Source organism: Lycium barbarum, chromosome 1 (assembly GCF_019175385.1).
Source record: "Lycium barbarum isolate Lr01 chromosome 1, ASM1917538v2, whole genome shotgun sequence".
NCBI lineage: Eukaryota > Viridiplantae > Streptophyta > Magnoliopsida > Solanales > Solanaceae > Lycium > Lycium barbarum.
The window spans coordinates 140,768,831-140,787,119 of NC_083337.1; the positions used below are offsets into that span (position 1 = coordinate 140,768,831).

General features: G+C 37.4%; 1 protein-coding gene across 1 annotated transcript; it reads right to left on the reverse strand.

The window, feature by feature from the left end:
- Positions 1-14,416: 14,416 nt before the first annotated feature.
- On the reverse strand, positions 14,417-15,942 carry LOC132640449 (RING-H2 finger protein ATL52-like). The gene has a single exon (XM_060357045.1). The coding sequence runs from the start codon at positions 15,587-15,589 to the stop codon at positions 14,513-14,515; it is 1,077 nt and encodes a 358-aa protein (XP_060213028.1). The 5' UTR covers positions 15,590-15,942; the 3' UTR covers positions 14,417-14,512.
- Positions 15,943-18,289: the final 2,347 nt, after the last annotated feature.

Consider the following 18,289-nt stretch of genomic DNA (forward strand, 5'->3'; position numbering starts at 1 on the left):
GTTGGTTAGCCGGTTTGGCTCATTTATGATATTGTTCGCATTCATGACTTAACCAAGTACTTATGTTTAATATTATGACTTACTATGTTTTATAAAAGCTCATCATGCACTTCACGTTATATTTCCGCTCATGTATGCCCCATGATGATTTAGCAAGCCATGTGGTTCGCGCGGTCACATGCAGTTAGGCACCGAGTGTCGTGTTTCGCCCAGGCCATGGTTCGGGGCGTGACAAAACTTGGTATCAGAGCCTAGGTTCAAGTGTCTTAGGAAGTCTATGAAACCATGTCCAGTGGGGTCACTTTTATATGTGTGAGGGCCCCATACATATAAATAGCTGACCACTAAGACATTCTGGATTGTCTCACTTCTTTCATACTCTAGATCGTGCAGTAAGAGCAGCACTTCAGGAATCCTTCTAACTCGTGCGAATTTCGTATTTCAGAAAATGCCTGCAAAAAGGAAGTGTTGACACCCAATTTTGTCCCGTCTCTCTGCCGAAATACCTATTTTGCGCTTCTAATATTTTTGGAAAAAATAAATATATATATATATATATATTATGTTTACTATAATTATTAGCCTCTTATCAATACCGCCATTGTATCATTCTATCAATTATTATTATTTACCGTATTTTATTATTATTATTATTATTATTATTATTCACAATTTTTATCATTTCGGCATTTTACCAGCTTACGCGCACGCATCGCATTTATCTTTGCATAATTAAATAAAAAGTATTTATTTTAGTGCGGATTTTCGAAGAAAAAATAATATATATTATTACACGGCTATCATAACACCATATGATCTTATTACCCGAGTCTAATAATCACACATTTTTTGGTATTAAGTAATATTTTGTCACCCTCGGTATATTCATTAATTAAATGGGTCTTTTATTCAAATTTAAAGCCAAACTATTTCTTGCACTCAGTCCGCATTTTGACTTACCGGACTCCAAATTAAAGCCCGATTGACTCTTGGTAATTTTAGGACTAGTCCGTATCCCTTGTCTCAATTTTTTAGAATAATCCATGTTTAATTTACTGGTCCGTTCTTTTAATACCCAGTCTAAAATTTGACCCGGTCCACAAATGGACCGGGTCCAATTCATTTTTCAGCTGAATAAGGAAACCCTTTTAGGGTTTCCCCATGACTTTCCTCCTTATCACCGCCGCACCCCCTCCCTTTCTCTCCCTTTCCCTTTCTCCCTTTTCCACCTCATCGCCGTCTCCACCATCCCCTCCATCATCGCCTCCACCACACCACCATCTCCCCATCGTTCCCTTCCTCCCCTTTACCCCTAAACCCTAGCCGCCACCCCATCCTCTTTTGTTCCCACGTTACCCCTGTCACACCCGCGCTACCTTCGCCTTACCCCTGTCCCTCACACCTCTGACTTCGCCCATACCCCCCACGACGCCTCCACTACACCATGCGTCTGACACCTCCACTACACCACGCCTCTGACACCCCCACTTCCATCTTCCCACCACGCTCACTGTCACCGCCATCTTCCTCTGTTCCCCGCTCCTCTTCTCCCTCGATTCCCTTTATCATTTTCTTTTCAACCCAAAAACCCTATAAAATGGGGTTGAATAGTCTCAGATCGAGGGGGGATTTTTCGGGTTCATGAAATGACCCTCAGGAAACGGAGAAAAATTGGAACTAAGTAGGAGCCGCACAAAATCCCTTTAAAAGTTAAGTCCGTTAGCCGCCTATAATCCCCTAAAATACGAGTTCGATTAACAGTTTTTATCTTGTTTTGTTATCAAGTCAAAATATCAAATCAATCTTGTTTTCTGTCGATTACTGTGGTGTTTCTGCGAATCCGAACATCGCGAGCTCGAATTTGGTAGTGTTCGAGTGTAGATCGAAGACTCGAAGCCTCACTTCGCTGCACCCGAAGCAGGTAATTCTCCACCCCTTCTTTTATTATGTATTTTGCATTAGTTGGTTGCCTTGTTTATTCTGGTTTAATATTCCGTGATTTCAGGCATGCTAGTTTTAGTTAAGTTGATTTAGTTTGATAGATAAGCCTGCTTCTGTGTTGGTTTGTTTGTGCGATTAAGCATGTTTGAGTATGGTAATGCAGTCTAGTGTGTTTAAGTATGTGAGATGCTTTTCCTTTAGTGGATTTCAGTTTTAACGGTTTAACGTGTGGTCGTGTGTTTATATGCTAAGTTCGATTCATGTTTAGTTAGACACGCTTCCGCATCAGTTGTTTTACTTTATGCTGTTAAGCCATGTTCTGTGCAGTTTAGTCGACTGCTTTCGTGTGTTGTTGTTCATACTGTTTATGCTATATGTTTATTCCTGTGTTAGAGTAAGCTTGATTAGGATAATTATGTTTATTTTGGTCAGAGTCACAGTAATAGGCGTTATCGGGATTAAGTTATGTTACTTGTTTAGTTGTAATTATAGTAGTAAGCATGATTAGTGGTTAAATGCTTGTATGCCTATGTTGCTTGGCTAAGATTTATTGTTTAGATGCTCATATAATGAGCATGATTGGGGTAAAGACATGCCAATACGATTGTGTTGTTTGATTAAAATCATAAGAAATGTTATTAATAAGCTTGACTATGAGTCCTTAGAATGTTATTTAATCCAATGTTTTCACTAAATGTCCATTTAAGTGGCCTATCCGTTGATTAATTGGACTATGTTTGGTTTAAAGCACTTGCTAGTTTCCATAAGCATGTCTGATCTCCAGATGACAATGTTCGAACGTGTTTAGATGTGCTGTGGGATTGGACCTCTATTAATATAGTTGGTAACTCAAAAGCGATGTTTATCTTAGAGTGTTCGAGTCCTGCTCCTTTACTCAAAAAATGAATGCTCATATGCTGAACTTAAAAAACAGAGGACTAGTTTTGATTCGGTCTGTTTAGTATGGGTCTGTTCCAGAATTGTGTATGCTCACGGAAGCGAATGTGAATGATGTTTTACTTCTGTTTGGAACTATAAGTTGTTGCTTGTTCTCGGGTCATGGTGTCTCCTTTGGTTGTCTAATTTGAAGGCGGCATGCTGATTACAATATAAGTTGTTTTGTTGGCATTGCTGCTGAGTAATTTAGTCTCTGCTGAAATCTCAACTAGCCTCGACATGCTTACTGCTTAAGAATGCTGAAATAAAAAATGAGGATGTAGAGCTAGAGTATGTCTGTCCATTCAACTAGCCCCCTTATTTTAAGAGATAAAGAAAATCTGTTATAGGCGTTGTTGCCTTCCTAATTGTTAATATTAAGTCTTTAAGTTGGCATCAAAGTTCTGTGGTTCGGTATTCCAAAGTCGCAGAGTGTGTATAAAAGGATTATTAAATGAAACTTGTAGCATCTGTGAATCTATTCTGGGAAACTTACGACACATGTTGAGGTTCTATTTTGGTCAAATTTGATGAATACATGCTGCGTGAACCCCCTCGGAACCTGTTCAATTCTTGAAGGAGTTGCTGTGCTTAAATGTAGAAGTCCATTGTGTTGGTTAAGTTACATATCAGTTAGTTCCTATCTATATTTGTAAGAGGTCTTTAGTAGTTAATTTCTTCTTAGCAGATATATTTTAACTCCACGCTTTTGAATTGCCAAATTGTTTTGAATAACATTCGAATATGTATCTGTGTTTAATGGAGCCTATTGTATCATGCTTTGTGTTTTTTTTACTGTGATACCATGACTCATATTCTATTAATAAAACTAGCTGTACGATGCATCTTTATCAACTCAATGACTCATATTTCCACTATTCCTCTATGTTCTAGAGATTATATTTGTAGCTTTAATTTAGTTGCTTAGCCTCATTTTCTCTTATTGTCTGAAGTTGTGTCTGGTGTGAAAATTAGTCTTAGTGTGTTAAATGTGCTTTAGTTTCCAATTGGTTGAATAGACGAAAATGTATATTTATTTTTATCATCCTTCGGCATGCTATTAGACTTACAAGTGTATTTCTAATCTTTATTTCTCTTTTTATGCATGACCATCGCACATGAGTCCGAAGGATTCATCTTCTTCCGCATTCGGAGTCGGGCAAAAAGCCCAACAAAACCATCTCCGCCCAGCCCAATCCGCAGCAAAAACCCAAAAGAACGAAAAAAAATGGAAATTCTGGGCCAAAGCCCAATAGCGTGGACAGTTCCCAGCAGTAAAAAAAATGGGCTGGCCCATTCGATATTTATTTACCTCTTTTATTTTATTTTGTGCATTTAATTTGTATTATGCAACTAACTTTTGTTTGTTTTGTTTTCTTAGTCTAGATAAATCCTAATGAATTAGTAGGTTTAGTTTTAGCAACGGGTAGTTAGTTTAGGGAAAACTAACAATCAATTCCATAAGTTTTATCCTCTTCTTTTCATGTTAAAACTATTTATAAGGTCTAACATTTATTTCATTTGGAATAATTTATTTGTAAAATGGCATGACTATATATTTTAAGTAAAAGGAATCATGTGTTATTCTTACTATCACATACCTTTTAAAATGACACTAATACGCAAATATAAACTCAAGTATGTTTCATAAACACTATTTTCAAGATTCATCCAATTATACATATTTTTTAGCCAAGCATAATTAAATAAAAAGATAAAGAAAATTCATCTTCTTTTGCATTCTATTTATAAAATAAGTTTTAGATTTTCTACACTACTACTCATATAATGTAATTTTATTCTAAGTTTAAATTGGCTAGGTCTTCTCTTAAAAACTTCTATTTATATGCGAATCATTATATTTTGCAAGTCTCATTTTTAAAAAAATAACATTATTAGTTAAAGCTTAACAATATTTATAGTTTACTTTAAATAACATTCAAAATCTCTTTTTGTGCAAATTATCTTACGAATCTTGTTCTAAAAATAGCATTTTATTTAAAGCCTTATCATATTTCTAAATTTTATTTTAAACAGTGTTATTATATTTTAAAGCCTTAGTAACTTTACAAGACATTTTCTTAAAATTTAAGCACCTTATTTAACTCTAATTAATTAACTTAAGTTTGGTCGGATAACCGTAGTTAACGGATTCTAAAGGATGCCTAACCCCTTCCCTTTAGGATAATATAGAGCCCTTACCTAGAATCATATTGGTTAAGCAGACTATTAATTGAGGTTTAGTTTTAACTTTGCCTTAGTTAATCTCTAGGTGTCCTAATTCACCGTTAAATTAATTAGGTGGCGACTCCTTAAAACAAAAATAAACAGGAATCACCAATACGTCATACTCCTAAATCGACCCGGTTAAAATGGGGTGTGACAGGAAGTACACCAGAAAAGCCACAGCCACCAGCCAGGGGGCTACTGCAGAGGCAACTGGCGAAGAGACTGTTCCGACTCAGACAGCAGCCCTCACTGCTCCTACAGCTACACCTCTTAACATTTCGGATATGGATGTTAGAGGAGCCATCCTACTGCTTACTCAGATCGTTGCCAACCAGGCACGGCGACAAGAATCAGCCCCTAGCTTAGGTGCTAGTGGTTGGTCAAACAGTTCAAGAACTCAGGAATTCTTGTGGATGAAACCTCCCACTTTCACAGAACTATATTGATGGCCTACAGAAAGTGTTTCGTATTATGCATGTCACTGAGACTGAGACAGCAGAGTTTGGTGCTTTTCAGCTACAGGATGTTGCTCATATTTGGTATGGGACATGGGAACAATCTCAAGGGGAGGATGCATCTTTTGCTACTTGGGACGAGTTCGTTGACGCTTTCCTTGACCATTTCATGCCTATCGAGGTCCGGGAAGCAAAGGCTATGGAATTTGAGAGGTTGAGGCAGGGTAGCTTGACCGTTCAAGAGTACTATCTCAAATTTATTTCGTTGTCCAGATATGCTCCTCACATGGTTCCCGACATAAGGGAAACGATTAGAAGATTTGTACTGGGGTTGAAACCCGAATTGTATAGAGATGCCAAGACTGCTGCTCAAAATAATAAGACGACTATCTCTAAGATCTTAGCATTTGTGCAAGGTAATGAAGCTGAACTGAAGGAAGAGGAAGCTCTGCAGAAACAAAAGGATAAAGAATTCAACAAGAGGGCTAAATCTTCAGGTAACTTTAGTTAGGGAGGAGGTAGGCAGTTCTTTAAGAACAGGTCAGCAGGACCCGCTCTATCTACAGCTAGTGCCCCAGTCCCTAATTTCATAAATGACAAGAAGCAGAACTTTAGACCATCAAGTTCTTATTCTCAGGCTAGTGTGCGTCAGTCAGCCTATACTATTCCAGCTTGTAGCAAGTGTAGCAAGAGACACTTAGGTAAGTGTCGTATGGGTACAAATGCGTGCTATGGTTGCGGCCAGAAGGGCCACATTCAGAAGGACTATCCATCAGCCAGACAGGGTACCGGAGGTAATGTGACGCAATCCATAAATTCAGCAGCTCCTCGTTACAATCAGGCCCAGCAGGGGTGTGGCGCGACAAGGTCCGGCAATACAGGCGGTGGTCAGAACCGTTTGTATGCATTGACAGGTCGTCAGGATACAGAGGCTAGAGCAGATGTTGTCACAGGTACACTCACAATTTTCACTTTTGAAGTATATGCCCTTATTAACGCAGGATCCACCTTATCTTACGTAACCCCTTTTATTGCTAAAAAGTTTGGTATTAAACCTGAAAAATTGTATGAACCCTTTGAGGTGTCCACCCTAGTTGGGGAGTCAGTCAAAGCTAGGCGTATTTATAGGGGTTGCCCAATTTTAGTCTATCACCGCAGGACTATAGCTGATTTAGCGGAATTAGAAATGGTAGATTTTGATGTGATCATGAGTATGGACTGGTTAGCTTCATGTTATGCCACATTATGTTGTAGAACTAAAGTGGTAAGATTCGAGTTTCCTAATGAGCCAATCATAGAATGGGAGGGTAATTCAGTAGTACCCAGGGGTAGATTTGTTTCTTATCTAAAAGCCAGAAAAATGATTTCCAAGGGTTGTATCTATCACCTAGTTCGAGTCAAGGATTCAGATGCCCAGACTCCAACTCTCCAGTCTGTACCAGTTGTAAATGAATTTCCAGAGGTCTTTCCCGAAGATCTTCCAGGAGTCCCTCCTGACAGGGAGATTGAATTTGGAATTGATCTACTTCCCGATACTCAGTCGATATCTATTCCGCCATACAGAATGGCTCCAGCAGAGTTAAAAGCCCAGTTGAAATATCTTCTTGACAAGGGGTTTATTAAGCTCAGTGTTTCTCCTTAGGGTGCGCCAGTCTTATTTGTTCGAAAGAAGGATGGTTCCTTACGTATGTGTATAGACTACCGTCAGTTGAACAAAGTCACCATTAAGAACAATTACCCTCTTCTTAGAATATATGACTTATTCGACCAACTTCAGGGCGCCCAATGTTATTCCAAGATTGATCTCAGATCAGGCTATCATCAGTTAAGGGTTAAGGAAGTTGATATTCCGAAAACCGCTTTCAGAACCCGTTATGACCATTTTGAATTTCTTGTTATGTCATTTGGGTTGACAAATGCGCCAGCTGCTTTCATGGATCTTATGAATAGGGTCTTCAAGCCTTATCTCGATTTATTCGTCATTGTCTTCATTGATGATATTTTGGTGTATTCTCGTAATGAGGTTGATCATGCAGAACATCTCAAAATAGTGTTGCAGACCCTTAAAGATCGCGAACTCTTTGCAAAATTCTCAAAGTGTGAGTTTTGGCTTAAGTCAGTGGCGTTCTTAGGCCATGTGATCTCAGGTGAAGGTGTAAAAGTTGATTCTCAGAAGATTGATGCCGTAAGGAGTTGGCCCAGACCCACCTCAGTTTCTGATATAAGAAGTTTCTTGGGTCTGGCAGGTTATTATCGACGCTTCATAGAAGGATTTTCTTCTATCTCTGCTCCGTTGACTAAGTGGACTCAGAAGAAAGTTAAGTTCCAATGGTCAGATACTTGTGAGCGAAGCTTTGAAGAGTTGAAGATGAGATTGAAGCTACGGGAGGGAACCGAAGGGTTCGTAGTTTATTGTGATGCTTCGGGAGTTGGTCTCGGATGTGTCTTAATGCAATATGGCAAGGTTGTAGCTTATGCATCTCGTCAGCTCAAGGTTCACAAAAAGAATTATCCGACTCATGACCTAGAGTTGGCAGCTGTAGTTTTTGCACTTAAGATATGGTGTCATTATTTGTATGGAGTGCATGTCGATATTTTCACTGATCATAAAAGCCTGCAGTATATCTTCAAGCAAAGGGAGCTAAATCTTAGGCAGATGAGATGGCTCGAATTGCTTAAAGATTATGATGTGGATATCCTCTATCATCCGAGAAAAGCGAATGTTGTAGCTGATGCTCTTAGTAAGCGTTCCATGGGAAGTTTAGCCCACGTGGATTCAGATAAAAGAGTGATGACCAGGGAAATTCACCGTTTGGCCAGTCTTGGAGTTCGACTTTTGGACTCCAAGGATGGTAGTGTGGTTGTTCAGAATAGAGCTCTTTCCTCTTTAGTCGTTGAAGTTAAAGAGAAACAATATACGGATCCCTACTTGTTGCAGCTGAAGGATGGGATTCACAAACATAAAACAACATATTTTGAACAAAGGGGAGATGATGGTACCTTGAGGTATCGAGGCAGATTATGTGTTCCCGATGTAGATGGGCTCAAAGAGCGAATCATGTCAGAAGTTCACAACTCCAGGTATTCCATTCACCCAAGTTCCACTAAGATGTACCATGAACTTAAGGAGATTTATTGGTGGAATGATATGAAGAGGAATGTAGCAGATTTTGTAGCTAAGTGTCCGAATTGTCAGCAAGTGAAAGCCGAACACTAGAGGCCTGGTGGCTTAGCTCAAAATATTGATATTCCTGTATGGAAATGGGAAATGATCAATATGGACTTTGTATCAGGTCTACCTCGTTCAGCTAGGAGGCATGACTCTATTTGGGTGATCGTTGACCGGCTTACTAAGTCGGCACACTTTTTGCCAGTCAAGACCACAGATTCAGCAGAAGATTATGCCAAACTGTATGTTAATGAAATTGTCAGATTGCATGGGACACCAGTGTCCATTATTTCAGATCGTAGTGCTCAGTTTACAGCGAACTTCTGGAAATCCTTTCAGAAAGGATTGGGCACCAAGGTGAACCTCAGCACAGCTTTTCATCCACAGACAGATGGCCAGGCAGAGCGTGCTATTCAGACTTTGGAAGACATGCTGAGAGCATGTGTCTTGAATTTCAAAGGTAATTGGGACGATCACTTACCTCTCATTGAGTTTTCTTATAATAACAGTTATCATGCTAGCATTGGGATGGCACTGTTTGAAGCTCTGTATGGGCGAAGGTGTAGATCACCAATTGGTTGGTTCGAAGTTGGTGAAGCAGAGTTGTTAGGACCAGATTTGGTTTATCAGGCTATGGAGAAAGTCAAGTTAATACAGGAGCGTTTGAAAATGGCTCAGAGTAGCCAGAAGTCTTACACAGATGTGAGGCGAAGGGACTTAGAATTTTTAGTTGATGATTGGGTGTTCCTTAAAGTCTCACCCATGAAGGGTGTTATGAGATTTGGCAAGAAAGGAAAGCTCAGTCCCAGATATATTGGACCTTACAGAATCCTACGAAAGGTCGGTCTAGTAGCTTATGAACTTGAGTTGCCACAAGATTTGGCTGTCGTACATCCCGTGTTTCATGTGTCCATGTTGAGGAAGTGTGTAGGAGACCCGTCGTTGGTTGTTCCTGCTGATACTATAACAGTTAAGGATGGTTTGACTTATGAGGAGATCCCCGTAGCCATTCTTGACCGTCAGGTTCGCAAGTTGAGAACTAAGGAAATAGCCTCAGTGAAAGTCCTGTGGAGGAACCAGAAGGTTGAGGAAGCTACATGGGAAGCCGAGGAGGATATGAAATCCAAGTGCCCATTTTTGTTTGAACAGCAAGCAGAGAACTTCCAAGGTAACTTTCCATAGCCCATGTCATGTTATGTCTCATGTTTCACGCTCATGTCATGTATCCAGCGCTCATGTTTCATGTCTCATGCCAGAAGTATCCATGTTTTCATGTAATCACATCATTTCATGTCCCATGTTTCATGTCATGTTTTCTTCACATTCATGTATTCAAGTCATGCTCAGCCATATTCTTAACCATGACCCATCATTCGAGGACGAATGATCCTAAGAGGGAGGTATTGTAACACCTCGTACCTTTAACGTAAGCTTTGACCATGATCCTAGACTTAGAAAATCAGATAAAGAATGTAGGAATTGAAATTTCCCTGTTCCATTGTAGGACGGGAGTTTACGCCCATGAACAGTGACCGTATTTCAGTATACGGGCCGTAATTCAAGTCGTAAACTGGTACCAATGATTTCTGAGCATTCTGCAGTTTGACATTTTGATGTCAAATGGTTAAATACGGACCATATTTCAAAATACGGCCAGTATTTCAAAACTTATTTGGAATTTGGGAAACCTTCCCTCATGAAAGTTGTAGAGCTTTGAAATACCTTTCCAACGGTATATTATGGGGGTCAAACGAACATCTGTGCAAAGAGTTATGGCCATTTTACTGAAGAGACGCAGTGCAGTCCGTATTTCAAAATACGGCCAGTATTTCAAAATACGGCCAGTATTTCAAAATACGGACAGTATTTAACTGGGCGGAAATTTTAATTTTCCAGAACAGTATATATTCGTCCGTATCAATTCACATCATTATTTTTCATTCCTTCAAGCCCTAGAAAAGACCTCCTACCCTCCTCCATCATCAAGAACACCAAGGTAAGTCTACTCTAATTATTCCAAATCAATTCTAATACATATCCTTATAATCTAAACAAGAAATTATCATTCCAAAACTAGGGTTTTCAAGAAAACCCATCTCAAGGTTCAAGAATTCAAGATTTTGGAAATCTTCTTCAAAGCTCAAGTCTTTAATTCAAGTTTTGGAGCGATTAAGGTATGTAGAGTTACTATCTACGTGTGGGAACATCATTGTTCTTCCCCACGCCTCATAATCCATAAATTATGATTCTTTACGAAAACTAGAGTTTCTATACTATGCTCATGATAACCCTAGGTCCATGTCCATGATTATATTATGTATGAATTGTTATAATTCCATCATTGAGTTCTTAATATTTCTTTATGATTATTAAGAATCTGTCCGTAATCTATGAAAAATCCATATATCTCATTCCATGGGTTCATGCATGCTAGTATATGATATATTATGCTATTTTCAAGAAAATACTATACATGTTTTACAAGTTCATGCAAGCAAGCTATAATTCATGATATCCACGTACAAGCAAGTTATATTCATGAAAATCATGGGCAGCAAGTGCCACTTATTTTACATGTTTATGTTTTTGGGAGTTGCTTTAATTACCGAGGAAGGCTTCAGATAGCCTAAAACTACGTAGCCACCGTAGGATGAGGATCGCTCCACCCATGTCCCGGACGATCTCTCATAATGACTGGATCCTTTCATATTTTATTAAATCTCATGTTCCCTGGCAAGGACTGAGTGTTCTGCTGGCGGGACGCAAGCACCAGACCATGGATCGGTTATAAGTTATTGCTCTCCCTACCTATAATATTTTTACCATGTTATATATGTATTCATGTTCATGACCAGGTTTCAGTTCTTATCATTATTATTTTATGTCCCATGTTATTTCTTTCAGTTGCTTTACATATCAGTACATTCAATGTGCTAACGTCCCCTTTTATTGCCCGGGGGCCTGCATTTCATGATGCAGGTACGGATTTATAAGACGACACCTCTGCTCATTAGGATCTGCACGTACCAGCTTATTGGTGAGCCCCATCTCATTCGGGGTTTAGACATTGTCTTTCTTTATTTAGTTTTGCATCTAAAGGTATGCTGGGGGCCTTCTTCCAGCAAGTATGTTACATGTTTTTCAGACTCATGTTAGAGGTTTCATAGACGAGACAAGTGTCATGTTAGACTTCCAGAGTTGGTTAGCCGGTTTGGCTCATTTATGATATTGTTCGCATTCATGACTTAACCAAGTACTTATGTTTAATATTATGACTTACTATGTTTTATAAAAGCTCATCATGCACTTCACGTTATATTTCCGCTCATGTATGCCCCATGATGATTTAGCAAGCCATGTGGTTCGCTCGGTCACATGCAGTCAGACACCGAGTGTCGTGTTTCGCCTAGGCCATGGTTCGGGGCGTGACAGTAACATTTTGAAGAAAAAAAAATCATTAGATTATGACATAAATTAACATTGGGCAAACATATAACATGTGGATTGAACAATAAATAGTAGCCTAAAGAAATGCAAAATAAATACATTTTGGGCTATTTCTTAAAATAGTTTGGGTCATAGACATAGATTTAGTCCTTTCACTATGAGTGCAAATATATAGGACTATATTAGTACATAAATAACACTTATATAATTTTAGAAATAGAATCCTATCTCTTGCTCGATATTTTTAAAGGAGAGGTACACAAAAAGTCATTGCATCTGGTCAATTTAGCAAATATACAATGAAAAGGCTTGAACTTTCTTAGAGTATAGTTGCAACTTTAAAAAATTAAAAAACAAATGGTCCCTAAAAATGTAGAGGGAGATTGGACAAAAAGACAAAATATGTGCATGTAGTAGAGTAATATGTGGACCCTAAGCAAACTTTTGAAAAGAATTCAAGGACAGCTGTCAATTGTTTGTTGATCCCTGACATCACTTATATTGTCTTTTGGAGTATAATTGTCCTCCATCTTTAAAAAAATTATCAAAACACATACATGGTAGCTATGCAAATAGAGGCCAAAACAGGGGCAAAAACGAAAGTTCTAACTTTTAGGAAAAAATGAGGCCCTACAAAAGTCGAAGCCCAAAACATTGTTAAAGTGACCTTATGGTAGAGCTTACCTTGCAAGAAATAATACACTTTAATATTATAATTTTAATATTAAAATACATAAATCTAATATATCTAACTAACCCCTAAAAATAACTTTAAATCCTTGAGCTCTTATAGATATGTTTTTCCGAAATTTTGGCTTTCATTAAAATGGTATCAGAGCTTTATTACGAAGATCACATCTAGAATATATAATTCCACTTATGATTAGTCGTAATTATCTTTTTAATAGTTATATTGAAATTTAGACTTTCTTTTTTAGTTTGTTTAGAAAAGAATGTCACCATTGATATCATTAGTACTTCAACTTTTTAACTCCAACATCTCACATTTATAACCACACCATTTGAGGCATTTTGATACATTTTCGTTTAAGAAAATCTCAAAGTCACATTACTTTTATTAAAATTTATGTTCAATCAAATTAAGACAGATAAATTACATTGAGAGGGAGTAATATACAATAGACACTATGTCACCTCTCACTACTTTCTTACCCCACGATCGAGCAAGTGCATTGCTTTACCAACATTCACTAGAGAAATGATTAAATTGTTCAAGCATACTAAGACACTTTTTTTTTCTTTTACAATATCCATGGTGTGAAGATCAATTTGTACACACCTCGATTCCCATATGATATTTGCTATCTTTCACCAATATAAATATCACTGAGATTTGAATCTAAACCCTCGTGATTAATTCTTCACTGATTTCATTAACCACTAAATCATACCCTTAATTGATGCAGTAAAACGCCCATGACAATGGCTTTGTAGTTTCAGAGATCTCATGGCATTTAAATGATACACATCTCTTCTAGTGCTAGTAGAAAATATTTGTTTTTGTCCTTTTTAATTTTTCTTGCAAAATGAAAATTAAAAGATAATTTATATTATAAACATTTATAGCATGAAATAATTATTAGTAGAGTAAAGAATGGTAGTGGGTATTTTTAAGGTTAACAACACTCAGTTACTATAAACAAGGTGTAAGTTCCTATTTTTTTTTTTTTAATTTCATCGCATTACATAAGCATTGGTATATGTAATATCCTCATAAAGTATACTATTAACTTTGTGATGATCATTGTATATTTGATCACATCTAGTTCTAGTGATGTTGAGATTAAGATTTGTCTTGTCCTCACTGGGTAGGGCTTGACCTACTTGCTTGTATTTTCTTGTTGAGGTTTTTTATTATTACCAAAATAACATATGAAGGCATACTGCCTGGTAGTATATTAGCTCTAAAAAAAAGAGTTAAATGTAATATGGTAAACTAAATTATCCCTATAATACTCACTCGCAACATTCCTTTTTTCTTTCCATGGCTATTAAATCCAGCTACAACAATCCAACTGCAATACCACAGTTGTAGCTGGACTAGCCTCTCATCAAATAGGACTAGCCTCTCATCAAATAATCAAACAAACAAAACTCAAGAAAACATGCCAATGGAATCCCACAACATGGAACTCTCCCGTAATTTTTGCATAGAACAATCGTCCACTCAGTCCCCCATACAAAAACAGTGGATGCAAAAAGAACATAAAAACTCAAATTCTAAGAAGAAATTAAAAACCTTTCAAACTCATGTTTTATCAACTCTTTGTTCAATAGCATACACAAATCCTCCTAAAAATTGGCATAAAAATATTCAAACATTTGACAAATGATTAACCATGTTTTGACCTCTCCCACGTTTGGAAAACAAGAATCTCCCACTTGATAATGATCTCTTCATCACCATAGGACTTGCTACACAATATTGTACTAGTACATTGTTCCTAATCACACTTCTACTCATTTCTTCACCATTGTTTTCTTGTTTTGATGTGCCAACATCTCTTTGCAACTCGCATTCGTCTCCCGTTACACAATCTTGAAATTCATCGTGATCAATTCTTAGTATATCGGCTATAGATAAACGACCTTGTGATGCACAATCCAGTGATACTGATCTCCTCCTAAATAATTCTTGATTGATACGGTTCGTTACATCTTCTCCTTCTTGTGTTTGTTCTTCTCTGATGCCCATTTCAATATCGTGTTCCGGTTGGATTTGTGGAGTGGTTTCAATTTCTTGAGGAGCTTCCATTACCGGAGGAGGTAACGGAGGAGGCAAAGCATTTGGAAAAGTTATATGAGCGCGACATAACGGGCAATTGGAGTGAGATTTAAGCCATGTATCAATGCACATTACATGAAAAGCATGGCTACATTTTGGCAAAAGTCTAAGGCTTTCATCTTCTTGAAATTCACTTAAACAAACAGAACAATCTGTCCCTTCTTTCAATAATCCATCACCTTTCTTGTACTTGAACACTGTAATAGACTTGATTAGAGCTTCATCTAAACCACCTACACTGACATTCCATGCCTCATGATTTGAAGGATCATGATCCTCTTCTAGTTCTGATTCTTCTTGATGATTTTCCCTTCTTCTTGAATTCCCACAATACTTTGATATTATAGCATAGTAGCTAGCTAATAGGAAAGCACTTGCAAGAATTCCGATGATCGCGATAACTAAGGGAGATAAATTTGGACCAGAATCATCATCATCAGGGAAGTCAAGTTGAGGTGGTGGAGGGAAAATTATGTAACACCATTGTGGGCAGTATAAACTGCAAAATCCTTGAGAACAATCCCTAGTGCTCATATAGGGTACCCAAGTTCTTGGATTACTTACTGGCACCAATTTGTCGTCGTTGGAAAGACTCTTGCTATACATAGGGATGCAGAAAAAAGAAAAATAATATGGCCCCAAAACAGGGGAAAACAGAGGAAAAACAGAGGAATGAGAAGAATTTACCTGAGCGTACTGTGGTTATATTAGATACAAAATAGGGGAGCAGATCAAAGCAGCTTAGAAGGAAAGCAGTTGATAAAGCATAAAAAAGGAGAATGCTTAGCTTTTTTTTTTTTTTTTTTTTGCCATTTTGGGTTGTGTTATCCTTTTGTTTGCTTTTTCTTTGTTCTTCTCTTTTTTTTTTCTTTAATTTGCTTTATTGGAGATAGTGGTATGTTGACTAACATGGTCTTGTTGGTTGGGCATTCATCAAAGTAATCAATGCTTTATTATGGGTTCAAGCCACTTGCTACTAAAGTGAATTAATAGTATAGATTACATGTAGGTCTTGGTCTTTTTATGCTAAAGAAGTATAGATTACATGTAGGTCTTTGTCTTTTTATGCTAAAGAAGCTTAAATTTGACATTACTCACTTCCAAATATCTTCACTCTTAAGTAAATCCAATAAAACTTGTTCAATACCAGAGGTCAACTCAGATTATGAAGTTTATGAATTTCTATAATGACCTCAAGTTAATACTATAATTGTAACTGGATTCACAGATAAATATTTAGTAAATTTTTTACCAGTATATATACAAGGTATGGACTAAAGCTAGTGGATTTATTGTGAACCATGGCTAGGCCTCTAGATTCAGTCCTGTTTAATACTAGCCACTAAGTTGTATCTAAGATTTATCAGTTTTTAATTACTGTTTAACCAACCTAGTGAGGACCAAAGCAAGCATGTACTATAAAATTTGCAAAGGAATTTCTTCATGTTGTCTTAGAGAAATGGGAAATGGGAATCTGCTTAAAGCCACAAGATAAAAGAAGTATATATTCTATGCTTTGGTTCTTGATACTATATTTCAATTCAAGATGTTGAATTCAATGCTACTTTTCTGGTGTATTCTGTGCCTGGTTTAAAGTTTTATTTTATTATTTTCTTTTATTTGGGTGTGAGAGAAAAAGTGAATGAAGGGACCATATAATGGAGACATGTATTGACAGAAACTGAAGGAACTAAGAACTGTAATGGAATTTTAATTCTACAAATCAATCATGTGGGTGAAAGAATCAAGAACAGTCAATAATTGGCTTTGCCAAATGTAAAAACCAAGAAATTCCTTCTTCCCCACTCCCTATCCCTCGTCTTTTTCATGCACTTAGATAAATTCTTTTCCACACATAGTTCTGTTGCATCAACCGTTGCTTAATTTTCTGCTCGAATCAGTGGTTGAGTTAGAATTTTTCTCTAAAGAGATTATCAACATCTATTATATATGCATAAAAAAATGACGTTATATATATAAATAGGCATATAATGTTACTTTTAGTAAAAGAGATTCGGGTGAATCCCTTGCCACCCAAGCTCCGGTCATGGCTCGGACTAGTCACTCCAGGGTCAAAAATAAGTATCCTTTTGGTGATATTTCCCTTTAGCTTTCACTTTTCGGAGTACCTTGAGAAGTTATCACAGGTAGAATGTGATAATATTCTAACAAAGTCGCCAATACCTGAAACAATTCTAGTGTTCCACAACAGAGTCAATTTTTCCACTGAAATTCATGCTTCGAAAAACGAGATAATTATTGTGATTGCAATTGAATATCAAGGACATTCCAGATGGTGACAAGAAGATAATAGAGTGCTTATTTATCCTTTTCTTGCATGCCTTGCTTGTCTATACACCGTGAGGAAGACATGTGGGCCTTTTTTATGATCATCAATTTAACAAGAGTCTTGCTCTTCTTTTATTTTTTTGGGGGTAGGCGTGGGATGTTTTCATAACTTTTCCATATGAATATTTTACACCACACACCAGTCCAAAGTAGCACATTAAAAAAAAAGAAAATTTATATGGTATGGCTAACTCTGAGAGGTATTTATGGTTAGTAACTACTATTAATTTAATTACCTAATATAGCTATATTATGTATTTAATTACCTACTATAGCTAATTATGATGTATTCATCCACAAGGATAAAAAATACTACCAATTATTTCATTCTCACACACAACTCTCTCTCTCTCTCTCCTTCAAGCAACAATAATCACTGTTCATCTCCGCTGCTGCCAACCGCCGCATATGATGTCAATCTCTCCACCGCTGTCGCTAGAAAAGTATATTCAACAGCGAATTGGTAGTTTTCGAGTCTATTTTTGCAAATAAGGAGTTCAAGTTTCTCTGCCAAATAGTCGATCTGATATAAAAATCGTCGATCTAAGTATATTTGATGTGAAAATTGTCGATCTGATGATATGGGTGGCCGCCATGCCCTCGAGTCGTCAGAATCCATGGCGATTGAGTAGATCTGATCTAAAATCTAACCGCCGGAGTTGGATCTAATATGAAAATCATCCATATGAGGGTATTTGATATGAAATCGTCGATCTGATCTAATATGGGTGGCCGCCATAGCCTCAAGTCACCAGAATACAGTGTTCAGAGTACATTTTCCCCTCAGATTTGGTCGTCGCCATGGTCTCGAGTTGACGGAATACCTTCGCCCCTCAGATCTGGATATTTCTTGTATCTCCAGATCTGAGTGTATTTGTGTGTATTTATGCATTGTAGTATCTATTTAAGTCTGTATTTATATCAGATGTATTTCACACAGATACATGTGTGTTTTGT